This window comes from Scardinius erythrophthalmus (genome assembly GCF_964197995.2).
Source record: "Scardinius erythrophthalmus genome assembly, chromosome: 14".
Lineage (NCBI taxonomy): Eukaryota > Metazoa > Chordata > Actinopteri > Cypriniformes > Leuciscidae > Scardinius > Scardinius erythrophthalmus.
In genome coordinates, this window is record NC_138234.1 from 11,068,753 (window position 1) to 11,081,629 (window position 12,877).

The 12,877-nt window shown below is 38.5% G+C and overlaps 1 protein-coding gene and 1 long non-coding RNA gene across 2 annotated transcripts in view; one reads left to right on the top strand and one right to left on the bottom strand.

Annotated features, from left to right (window-relative positions):
• Positions 1 to 12,877, bottom strand: part of LOC308701967 — a 756,660-nt gene that overhangs the window by 704,300 nt on the left and 39,483 nt on the right. The window lies entirely within an intron of this gene.
• LOC308702651 (SLAM family member 5-like) lies at positions 744 to 3,287 on the top strand. Its single transcript, XM_081385660.1, has 5 exons — positions 744 to 1,052; positions 1,254 to 1,547; positions 1,616 to 1,735; positions 2,250 to 2,317; positions 2,543 to 3,287. The coding sequence occupies exons 1-5, from the start codon at positions 764 to 766 to the stop codon at positions 2,636 to 2,638; spliced, it is 867 nt and encodes a 288-aa protein (XP_081241786.1). The 5' UTR covers positions 744 to 763; the 3' UTR covers positions 2,639 to 3,287.

Consider the following 12,877-nt stretch of genomic DNA (forward strand, 5'->3'; position numbering starts at 1 on the left):
TCAGAAATGATGCTGCCATATTAGTCCATTAACTAATGGATCTAACTATCCCCCTTTATATATTTCCAGGCAATCACGTAAGCGCTGCTGCAATGTTTTCTCTGTCTGCTTGATTCTGGCAATCTCTCTCTAACAAAAGTGGTTTATAAAGACATTTTACACATTTATTTTTCTTTTCTGCAAGAGCAACTGATGTCAGAGAGACATTGGCGAATCCATTGCTGTGGATAAAAAAAACTGTAGATTTTAAATTTAAATTTAAATCCCAGGTTAGAATTATAATTCCTGATTTGTTCATCTGTGTTTAACATTAAGTGATGCAACAAACTCTACTTGGTTGTTCATTTAGTTTTGGGTATCTGCCGCTGTTCTGGATGTTCTCAACTTGTCAAGTCAAGTATATTTGTATAGCGCTTTTCACAATACAGATTGTATCAAAGCAGCTTCACAGTATTCAGTTAAAATAATACAACAAGGTTTGTTTCTAGTGGAATTTATTGATTGATAAAATCAAATTAAATATCCCCAAAATATCTCCAACTGAGCAAGCCAAAGGCAACAGTGGCAAGGAACCGAAAAACTCCATCAAATGACCTAATGGTGTCCTAAAACTCCATCAGGTGACATAATGGAGAAAAAAAATTATTCTCCACTTGTAAACTATAAAAACTACAGCTGATTTCAGGCTTTGTAAACCATCAGAAACCTTAGTCTGTTTAAATCTGTTTGTTCATCAGGTGTGTTTGGTGATTCAGTGTCAGTGATGGAGGGAGATTCTGTTACTCTAAACACTAATCTTACTGAAATACGTAAAGACGACGACATGCTGTGGGCATTTGGAGCTGAAAAGTCTTTGATAGCTAAAATTAAAAAGAAGAAGCAAATCTTCTACACAAATAATGGCACTGAGAGATTCAGAGACAGACTGAAGCTGGACGATCAAACTGGATCTCTGACCATCACAAACACCACAACTGAACATGCTGGAGTTTATCAACTAGAGATAACTGGAGTGAAAAAATCATCAAAAACATTCAATGTTTCTGTCTATGGTGAGTAGAGATGTCATTTCTCTAAACATGTACATTCTATTTACATACATTCATAGATTAAATATTTTTATAGTTTGAGCTGACAGAAACATTCAGTAACCGTTAACGCACTAAACACTCACTCCACACAAACTACAATTCACAACACCTAAAGACTGATTGTTGTATTCATATTTCCGTTTATTCTCTCATGTTTTTCAGCTCGTCTGCCTGTTCCTGTCATCAGCAGAAACTCTTCACAATGTTCTTCATCATCATCATCATCATGTTCATTGGTGTGTTCATCAGTGTTGAATGCGAGTGATGCGACTCTCTCCTGGTACGCAGGAATCAGTGTATTGTCCAGCATCAGTGTGTGTGATCTCAGCATCAGTCTCTCTCTACCTCTGGAGGTGGAATATCAGGATAAAAACACCTACAGCTGTGTGCTGAACAATCCCATCAGCAACCAGACCACACATCTGGACATCAACACACTCTGTCACACATGTGCAGGTACCACAGCACTGATCATATATGTGTGTATTTACAGATTCACTCACACTAATGACTCTCTCCTTCAGCTCCTCCAGTCTCAGTGTCTCTGATAGTGTTGATCTCTGCTGGATCTCTGATGATTGTTGCTGTACTCGGGCTCTTCTGGATCTGCAAAAAAAGAAAAGAAAGCAAAAGAGACAAAGAAGGCAAGAGTTACAAACTGACTTTAACAAGTATTATAACAAATAAATAGTCTACTATATTTTAGTAGATTGATTGCCCCTTTAGCCCTAAATTATAATTGAAACAATTATTTTCATAATTTTGTAGTTAACACCTTCTAGATAAATATAAAACGAAACCAAAATTTTATGTGTAGTGATTGTGTTTGGCAATTTCTGTAGATTACATTCATCAGAATACATGTCTTTGTGTAATGACACTGAATGTCGCTCTTTACTGGGTTTCATAAATTATGTGTAAAGAATGTCTCTCTAAATGTAATGACGAACACATACTCTGTTCGTAACTTTTTTCTGTATGAAAAAGGCCTAATGACAAATTAAATTTGTTGATGCCTTATTTAAAAATGGCAGTGCTAAACATTTAATGAAATGTGCAATGCCTTATTTCTGACAGTCCTATAACACACATGTTGTGAAGAATCAGTCAGGATTGAGTTGTGTTGTTTTAATGCATCTATTATTGTTGTTGAAACAGTTGAGACTCGTGAAGACGAGATCACTTACGCTGAACCAGCGTTCAACAAAAGAAACGCACATAAATTGGTAAGATTATTTATTTTTTGTTGAGTGTGTTTGTATCATTTCAGCCAGATGGAGATGGAGATCAGTGTTTTTGTCTGCATAATCATCCATCACATCACACATAACAGCACCATATCAGATATTTATAAATGAATCTATAAATTAATTGATAAATTAATCATTGAAGTCTTTAGGATGAATCTATCACATTCATTATTATTATCTTCTTTTATGTGTTTTTTACAGAAAGTAAAAGAGGAGGATCATGTGGTTTATGCACCGATCACAATGAGAAAAGTATCAAGACCCAACCATGTGACCTGTGACAACCTTCAAGTCTGAGTCTGTGGTTGAGCTTTTGGTGAGAATCAATCATCGTTTTAAAGTGTGGTACTTAAAGATAGATTCATGAAATGGTCTCCTAAAAACTGCCAAAGAACTTGACTTGTATTACAAGGACATTTAACAAATGATCTCTATCGTTTGGCCCATTGGATAATTTTATGTTTGGCTCTTAAAGTATTAAAGAGATCATGTGTGTAGGTCTCATAAAAAATAAAATAAAATAAAAATAAAAACATGGATGGAAAACACTCATCAAAAGGTGAGAACCTGCTGTGGTCTCAATCAATGTGGTTTGATCTGCTAGGTGGATGGAGAGCTTGCTCATGAGTGTTTCTGCTGCTAGACATGTGTGTTTGATGTCTGTTTGAGTGCATCTGATATGAATAGTGTGTCTCTAAATAACCTGTGGTTGAAGAACTTTTTCCATTCCTGCTACACATGAAACCGTTTGACCTCTGCTCTAAAAAACCTGCTTCAAAAATACTGAACTCGTCAATGCTGGTGTTTGACAAAAGGCCTTAAATTATATAGAGATGTTACTTCAAAATATGAAAATATTATGTACTTTGTGTGTATATGCATCATGATCTTATACTCATGTTGTGACCCTACACTTCCTTTTAAAAATAAATATTCTTGACACCTTTTTGATACCTTGATAGGTCATTTCCTGTTTTTTCTGTCAATGTGTGGAAGTCATTTTAAGAATAAATGCAATGTGACTTTGTAAATGTAAATAATTTATTTAGTTTTCATCAGTTTTGACGAGTAAGTAAATAAAAGCAGCAATGCTACAGTTTGGCATAGAGGTGGGTGAACCAACATCTTAGGCCATGTTGCAGGTTTTTTTTTTTTTCATCGAATTTGTGCAGTTTACTTGTTGGTAATAAACATTTAAACTGTTATCCATTGTATTTTATGTTGTTGGGTATCACAAAACGCAATATAATACGAAAAAGTAGGCTATCTTACAGCAATTTGCAACGATTCTCCTTTCCGCCACAATGCATTCCATTACGTCACGTTGGGGAGAGAATAGGCTTGTTCGACAAGAACCGGCGCTGCACAGACCGATCGGTGAATGACATCAAAGTACCGCGAGAGCGAATAGAAAGTAGACGGCTCCTATATGCTTTTGAATTGCTCTCGCGGTACTTTGATGTCATAAACCGATCGGTCTGTGCAGCGCCGGTTCAAGTCGAACAAGCCTATTATTCCAAAGCCCGCCTTGAGAGCGACTAGAGAGACGAGTAGTAGCGTAGTAGCTTCAGATAGCGCAGATTATACAACACATCTCTAGTCACCCATAACTGTTTAAGCTGGTTCATAAGACTTCGTGTAAAAAGAATGGTAAAGTAAACAAACAATTAACATACTCGTGCGTGCCGGCTTGAAGGGGACCATGATCCTGTGTGAAATGGGTTTATGCTATCTTCAGCACAAACGGATTCAGGCAGCATGCAAATCCTGGATGCTGAGTGAGGCACGTCACATCTGGTCGCGGGGTGAGCTCCTCGACCAGCGACCAAAACGCATGCTCACTTACAGCACAAGCTTTCCAACGCAGTTTCCATGGGACGGCACCGCCGGCGCCCACACAAGCACCTGCCAAACAGCGACAGACACGCGGCGGCTGTGTTTGCAACATTTTCACCGGAGGAAGAGGTAAACGCTTAGAAACACTTGGCAACGATGCTGTTACTGGAGCTAGTAGGCTATCAAAACGTGGGATAACTAATCATTAATGTGTTTACCACGTTGGGGGAAAGACTTAATTAGGGATTATCTGGAGGCAGAGCCGGATTAACGCAAAGGCAAACTAGGCACGTGCCTAGGGCCCGATTGGTTGGATGGGGCCCAGACAGAGGGACAAAAAAAAAAAAAAAAATGTACAAATGTCCTATCTACAATTTATTTCAATATTTATTTATTAACTAAAAATAGTGACGATGTTTATCTTAACCATAGACTGTTACATTACTACAGTTAAACCAATTAATGTGTCCGTTACAAAGCGGGTGCCGGCTTCTGAAAGTATGTGTAAAGAACGCATCCATCAGGTGCTGCGAGGCAAAAGCCTAATAAGCACACAAAGAAGCACATCTCATAATGCAGGTGTGTGAGTTGTCGTCATCTATTTTGGAGTGATTGCAATGTATTCTAAATATAAACTTGTACTGTAGATCAGCGTCATTTCTGGAAAAATCATTCACCGCTTTATTACGAGTTTAAAAGAGCGCGAGCGTAACGTGCCCAAGACGCGACGCTTTGAATTTGCGCGTACAATGAATAACATCGCGTCGGGAGCTGACTAGTAAAAAAGCTACACAATTAAAAGACAAGACGTCTGTATTCTAAGTTAAAAAGCCAACACACTACAACATTTTTAAATGTTTCAAATAAAGGATCTCATATCTATGGGTCTATCTTCTAAATTCTGCTGATGATTAGATTCCTGACATTACGCCAATAATATCACTTTATATATTTTTTTCTGCTCAGTAGCGATCGTGTCTTTCTCTTCCACTTGATTTGTGTATAGCATATTTAAGGTAGCAATGCAATATAAAATCACTTATGCTCATCTACTGAAGTGGGATTCTGGAACTGTGAATAAATTGAATAAAACAGCAAAATAACAACAACAACAACAATAACATCTTCATTAAACAAAAAAGAGATTACCTCTACAAGCCTGCATTTATTTGATCAAAAATACAGAGAAAAAAAAACAGGAATATTCAGCAAGGATGTGTTAAATATATAAAAAGTGACAGTGAAGACTTTTTTAAAACAACTTTTTAATAATCAAAGATCCTGAAAAAAAGTATCACAGGTTATAAAATAAATATTAAGCACCATTTCTAACATAATAAATCAGAATGATCACGTGGCACTAAATTCAGCTTTGCATCACAGAAATATAAAGTATAGTAAAATAGAAAACCATTATTTTAAATTTTAACTATTTTCACTATATTATTTTTCTGTATTTTTGATCAAATAAATCCAGGCTTGATGAGCATAAGAGACTTCTTTCAAAAACATTAAAAATAGTAATGTGTCCAAACTTATGTACTGTGTAAGTAAAAATATACTGCTTTTAAAATTAAATGTTGTATAAATAAAAAGGTTAGGAATCATATTTGTTTCAAGTGTTTTTTTATTGGGGGTGGGGGGCCTCCAACATGAATTTTGCCTAGGGCCTCCTAATGTCTAGAACCGGCCCTGTCTGGAGGGGGTGGATAACAGGTGGGACTGGCAAATTAGCCCATAGCATGATGCCTTCTATTTCTAGATGAAGACAAAGTTTACCGGTACTTATCTGAACTAATGTCATGATCACTGCCACTAGATATAAAGAAAACGTTGATTTTTCACTCATTTTTCCCAGTCAGTCGCCATAGTTCTAATACAAACTGTATTGGCTGAGGCTACCTTTCCTCCACTTCTCCCCAACGCGTGACGTCATCACCGAATTGCGTAAAAAAAACCGTTCATACCAAAAAACGTAAAAAACTGGTCTTTAAGACCATTTTTGAGACATTTTAAAAATGGTATACATATCTTGAGTGCAGCAGGCGTAATGATATGACGCAGCGCCTGAAAATAGTCCCCAGCTCGGTAACTTCTTCCAACGTGACCGGGACTAAGTTTGTCTAACCTATTAGACCTATTTTCAGGCGCTGCGTCATATCATTACGCCTGCTGCACTCATGGTACAGCCACACAGTTCCTTGATTATTACGCCGGAATGAGAGTATAGTTCCTAGTCATATAGGCTTAGAAAATCGCAACTTTTCATTTTCCGTCGATCTTAGTACACGGTTTAACTACAGAAGAGTCAAGTTTTAAATAGGAAAAATATTGAAACTCTTTGGTCATTTTGAAAGAAATGCTACTGGACTAATCAGAATCAATGATCTGTGCTAAGCTATGCTAAAAGTGGTACCGTCAGACCCGGATTTCGGCTGAATGGATTCTAAAACGGTAAAACTCAACTGTTTAACTCTGGGGGAGATGTAAAATGAGCATATTTCTGAAAAAAGTGGAGTATCCCTTTAAGACCTGATGCACGGATCCAATACATTAGAACACACCTGATTTCTTTCTCAGAAAAGTAATTTGTGTTACTTACCCCCAGCACTGTGCACAATATTGTGGTGGTGTTGAGATGCAAGACAATCCATCAGACGAGTTTAAGGGTAGTAGAGAAGTTTTATTTAGGATTACAGAGAGGTGGAAAAAAACATCTGTGTCTTTCTCCCCTCATCTGTTTTTGCTCATTCACTACTCACATTAAAAAGTGTTTTAATGCACAAAAAGTGTTAACAGAGTGCTTACGATTTCAGTAGACTAGCTGATTCTTGCACATTATAAGCACAATTACACACAGAGACATGCATGAAGAAGTGCAGGATATAACACTGTAAACTCACGCTCAATCGGCCCAAAGCTGGCATCCGACCAGCGCGGAAGGTCTTTACGTGTTACTGTCTTTTCTCGTGGCAAAGTATTTTTTGATTACATGCAATACATTTGAATATGTATTCTCTCGTTATTTCATCTGACTCCATAAATGAAAAGGTTTTAATGATATCTGTGCATCATTAAATGTGAGCGAATGTTTGACTATTCCTTTTAACTCTTTTATGAAAATAATGCCAAAGGCAGTTAGAATAATCAAATGTAACAATTTATTATGTCAGGTAAATGTATCATGCCAATTTCATAATCAATTCAAAGATAATCAATACAAAACATCAAATGCTCTGGAATCATGGGCTCATCTGAGTAACAGAAGGCCCCGGTCTTCTTGTTGCATTTCCTTATATAGACAGAACCTTCTTTCACATGGAATGGAAATTTACATTCAGAGGTTACACCTTTTGGGGGTGTGAAACCATTTGTCTAGAGACCACCTTCCTTTGTGTGCCAGCTATCTCTAAACTCTTAAAACCGTATTACCTTTTGTTTTACTTGTTTGGAAATGAGACCTTTGTACCAGTCGCACTGAGACATTTCAAATGACACCAAACATTTATAAAACCGGATAATTGTTATTTAAACCATATAGATTGTGTGTAAATCTCATGTGATTTTAGCATAAGAGAGAGAGGGTGGGGGAAGAGGGAGAGAGATGTATTCTGAGGTGAGACTTGTCTCAAATGGTGAGTTCAAATGGTAATGTCCTTTGTTCTCTCAGAGAGTAGCTCTCTTACAACATCAATTTAAAGAAATAACGTAAAGTCATTTTAACATTATGCTCATTTAATGTAAATCATGAGACAGTGGAGATATTATTGTGTGCTGCTCTTTAAAAGAAAAAAAAAACGTTCACGATTTTGCTCAAATATAATTAAGTACAAGTATAAATCTGTTGTGTTGTGTCATTATACTTTGCTCTCAAACTGTGTTTGTCATGTTTACAGCACGTGAAGAACTTTTTTTTTTTTGCTTCGTAATTGATTCTGATTGTTTTTTGTTTTTCTGCACTTGAAAAACAAAGAAAGACAGAAAATGAGAAGTGAACAAATGATTAGAAAAGTATTGTAAAGCTCTGTGAGGCTCTTTTCAGTCTGTCATCTATAAATTAAGTTTGCCTTCATCATAATGTACAGGCCAGCCTTGTTAACACCCCAACACAACGTAATGAGTGGACTTCTTCCCTCTAACATATTCACATCTCTCGACCCACTTTGTAATTTGTACGTGATCACAGGAAAAGGCTGGTTGCTCTTAAACAGGTTACCGCCCTGTGGAGTTCCCCCTCTGCCACAAACTGCTTTTCACAAGTTCACACTTACATACAATTAGAGAGGGTGAAGTTTAATGCGTATTTGGCATGCTGTCTGGGGGGAGGGCTCCGAGCTCGGAGTTCGGCCCAAACCCAGAGTAATCCCCCCCGTATGTAAATGGTTATGGCTAGAACTGGAGAAGGGGTGGTGGAGGGATGCTGCTAAACTGTCAATGGATTGAGGCGAGACAGCTGAATATATATATATATATATATACCTCTTATCATTGATTGCTGAACTATATAAAACATCATTAATATTATTTGAATTTGCTTGTATGAAGGTGTTGACATCTTTGCAGCCATGTTCAATGATGTCTCTCTTTCTCATTTCACTGTCACACTTCTGCTCACTCAGGACCGAAATGCAGAATGAGTAATTTTTTATGAGTTTTATGAACTCCATGACCTGGTGAACAATACATACATCAAAACACCTTTACTGACATTTGACTTATAAAGTAGTTTGGTTGTGTGATTAAGAAAATACTGTTGAGTATCACCCTTTTTTTTACTTGCACATATATTAGTTACTTTAACCCAGCTGTGCACTGTTTCGTACACACACAGTTCCGGTTCCTTTTGTTTTTCTGTATTTGTGTTAAAAAATAAAATATTGTATATCTTGCTGAGTAAAGCTCTTAAGCCCTCACCTTGTTGTTGTGGGTAAATCAATATTTTGCTGTCTTCTTTTGCCTGTAGGCTTTACGGTAATCAACATTACGGTAATGAACAAACCTTAGAAAATACTGATGAAACTTGCTCCAAACACAAGTTTAGACTCCACTATTGTCTGTCAGTATTGCTGGAGTTTTTATTTCAAACCTAATTTGACCTTTAAACACTGGACAGGGCAAACATGATCTTGATTGATGGGAATTTCATCACCATTATTTGTTATTTGCAAATATTCAAAAAGGAAAACATAAGTCCAGTTTCTACCACACCTGAGCTCCTTTATTCAGTTTTTTAAAATTATGTCAAATATTGTGTCGTGATTCACAGTGTTGATTTGATTGTTTTACTCTAGATTGGTGGTTGTCAGATCGGGTTTGTCACAGGGTAAGCCTGTGACTATGCACGGACTGAATACGCACACACACACGCACATTTCATACATACACCGGCGTCATGTTAACACGGTCTGTTTGCCGGCACTGACAATCATGTATAGACGGACTTGTGTAGAATTTGATGTTATTGTATGTTTAAAGGTGTGTTGTGGTACGTGCTGTATGTTGGTACCTGGTTTACGTGAGTTATATGGGGAATCAGTGGCTGTAACATCAGTGTATAACATGATAGGATGTTGTCTTATGTACAGAAATAAATCACCTCACCATTATTATTTGGTTTATATGGTTTATTAAGTACATAATATTGTACTTTTAACTGTACACAGGTTTTTGTACTTTTGTAACTTTTAACACAGTTAAAAGTACACAGGTACGTCCTGTATGTTGGTACCTGGTTTACGTGAGTTATATGGGGAATCAGTGGCTGTAACATCAGTGTATATAACATGATAGGATGTTGTCTTATGTACAGAAATAAATCACCTCACCATAGTGATGTTACATATGACACTGAAGCTTCGATGCGCCGCATCATGCGCGTATCACATAAGCGACACAATTTTTAGTGAAGCCCCGTATCGAGGCGTGTGTCGGTTTACTAGAGTCACGTGACCGATGACAAACGAAGCCTTTCTGTCCAGTCACGTGCGTGTTTCGCTTCGGGTGTCATAAGGCTCGAACTTCAGATCGTATTTAACGAGTCATTGTTGCCTCAGTCTGGTTGATATTTTCAATTATTGATATTGACATTTAATAACAGATGATCCTATCAGACAATGTCCTTATTCATTGTGTGTGTGTGTGTGTGTGTGTGTGTGTGTGTGTGTAGAAAGAGAGAGAGAGAGAGAGAGAGAGAGAGAGAGAGAGAGAGAGAGAGAGTAGGCCTACATTAAATTTTATTGAATCATAAGCTTATAAGCTATTATATTTTATTGTCACACTTTAATGGGAAAATGATTTTTTTTTAATGAACAAATCAAACACAAACATGTAAGGCTTTTATTTGTACACATAACATTGAAACTATGGAGTGTGTTGTGGTTGCTTCATCTGCCAGAGCTTCTAAAACAGGCTTCTGGCTGCTTTATTTTAAATAAGCGCCAGATGGCGCTGTTCTCAGCGCTGTTCTCGACACTCTCGAAGCTTTGAATCTTTTCCCGGAACAGTCAGGGGAAAGCCTCAGTGATTCATGAGGCTTCATTTCCCCATCCCTACCTCACCATTATTATTTGGTTTATATGGTTTATTAAGTACAGTGTTAAGAGTGATACAAATATACTTACGACATTTGACGAGTCATTTGCCAAACCTGTTCAGTTAAAAATCAGGTCTATTTTGGTGTTCGCGCCATCTTGGTAGTCCGTGTGTGTGACGTCACCGGGGGTTCCATCCGTCATAGCTGTACGAAAGAAATGTTTTATGAGTTATTTGTTTTATTATTTGTGTGTACATAATGTGTGTGTTATGTGTGTATCTGCAGATATGAGTTGTTGTATTATTGTTATTATTATATGTATATGTGATTAATGTGACACAATTACCTTTTCAAATGGTATGTCCCGGACCAGGGGAGGAGTTAGGCCTATAAAAAGGCTCCAGAAATTTTGTATGGAAATGGGAAGTGCTGTTTGTGTCGTGCGGCTGCACATACAAGTCAGAGTTTGTCTTGTTAATATAATTTATTTTGATTATGTGTCTGGTGCAGTTTGTATTTTGTTGTATTTAAGTTTTTTTTTTTTTGTGTGTTTTTTTTTCCCCCCCAATTATTGAGTGACTCATCGTGTGGCAAATAAAATGTAATCTTGAACCTGACCAATGGCTTCCTCTGTCACTTTGGGCCTCCATCTGCTACTGCTATCTTAACAGGGTTGGATCAAATTGAATTGTCACTCGCATGTAGACCATCAATTCTTGCCGTTCACGATCAATGTAAGAATGCAGAAAATGCAGTAGGGTCTAATGATTAGACACACAGACTATAATAAAACTTTGTCAGAAAGGAGATTTAGAACATCCCAAATGTAAAATATTTTTTACACAGTGGGGTGATGTACCACATGAGGGCGCTCCACATTATGAGAACCATTTGCTCTAAATACACAAAATGTGATTCTTAGTTATAAAACAATTCTGTTCATGAATATTGATTTATCCATGATTTATTGATCTCAATGTATGGACATGAAAATGAAACAAAATATCTAAGTGCTGGCATGACTGTACTTCTCAATTACACTTTTAATTATAATAAAACTAAACAAAATGATTTTCAGTGTGGATGGATGTCCTTCTTACCTCTGTTAAGTGAGACGAAAGTCACTGTGCGGTCCCGTGGTGAAATGATGTCCAACCTAGTGGTCCTGGAGCGAACCGTTCCTATGCTTTGCATTCGGGGACGGTCACAGCTTCCCATTTGGGCTGTCCATGTCGCCCTGCCACCCTTACCCCTCTGTGGGAAGTGGGTGTTCGCATCCTCAACTATATTGATGACTGGCTCACCCTGGCCCACTTGCGAGATCAGTTGTGTGAACACAGGGACCTGGTGCTCAGTGCTGAGTTCATTCAAAAGCAGGACAGCGGTCCCACTGAAACAATTTCAGAGGCTCCTGGGGCATATGGCATCCGAAGCCACGGACACACTGCTCGGATTGCTTCATTCAAGACCATTTCAACAGTGGCTACACAACCGAGTCCCACGAGATGGGCATGGCACTGTGGCACAATCCGGATGACTATCACTATCGGGCTTTCAGCCTGCGGTCAGACCTTGCTTTTCTACGGGCCAGAGTTTCTCTACAAGTGTCCAGGAATGTTGTTGTCTCAACAGATGCCTCCACCACCGGCTGGGGTGCCGTGGTCAACTTGCATGCAGCCTCGGCCTCCTGGGCGGGACCTCGACTGCGGTGGCATATAGATTGCCTCGAGTTAATAGCAGTATTCCTTGCCCTCGGTCGGTTTCTCCCATTGCTGCAGGATGCATATACTGGTCCGGACGGACAACACATTGACCATTGCGTACATCATTCTCGAAGGTTGTCTACGCTCCCGTTGCATGTTGTAACTCGCCCACCATCTCCTCTTCTGGCTTTTGAGCTCAAATGTGCAGCTGACGCGCTCACAGCAGCTCACACTCCCAGGAGAGTGGAGACTCCACCCCCAGTAAGGTTGCTTAAAGGCGCTTTGGAGTTGCTCAGGTGGACCTGTTTGCCACTACGGACACGTCCCACTGCCAGTTGTTCTATTCCCTGACTGAGGGATCCTCGACAAGGATGCACTGGCACACAGTGGCTCCCAGTGAGCCTATACTCGCACAGACCCTGTGCAAGATCAGGGAGGATTGAAGAGCAGGTCTTGATGGTTGCA

What these genes read in the sequence shown, in the direction of transcription:
- LOC308702651 (XM_081385660.1), top strand. Translation starts at nt 764, where the DNA reads ATGGAGGGAGATTCTGTTACTCTAAACACTAATCTTACTGAAATACGT. An exon ending in ACTCTGTCACACATGTGCAG is followed by an intron (nt 1,548 to 1,615) that starts GTACCACAGCAC and finishes TCTCTCCTTCAG; the next exon opens with CTCCTCCAGTCTCAGTGTCT. An exon ending in AAGCAAAAGAGACAAAGAAG is followed by an intron (nt 1,736 to 2,249) that starts GCAAGAGTTACA and finishes TTGTTGAAACAG; the next exon opens with TTGAGACTCGTGAAGACGAG.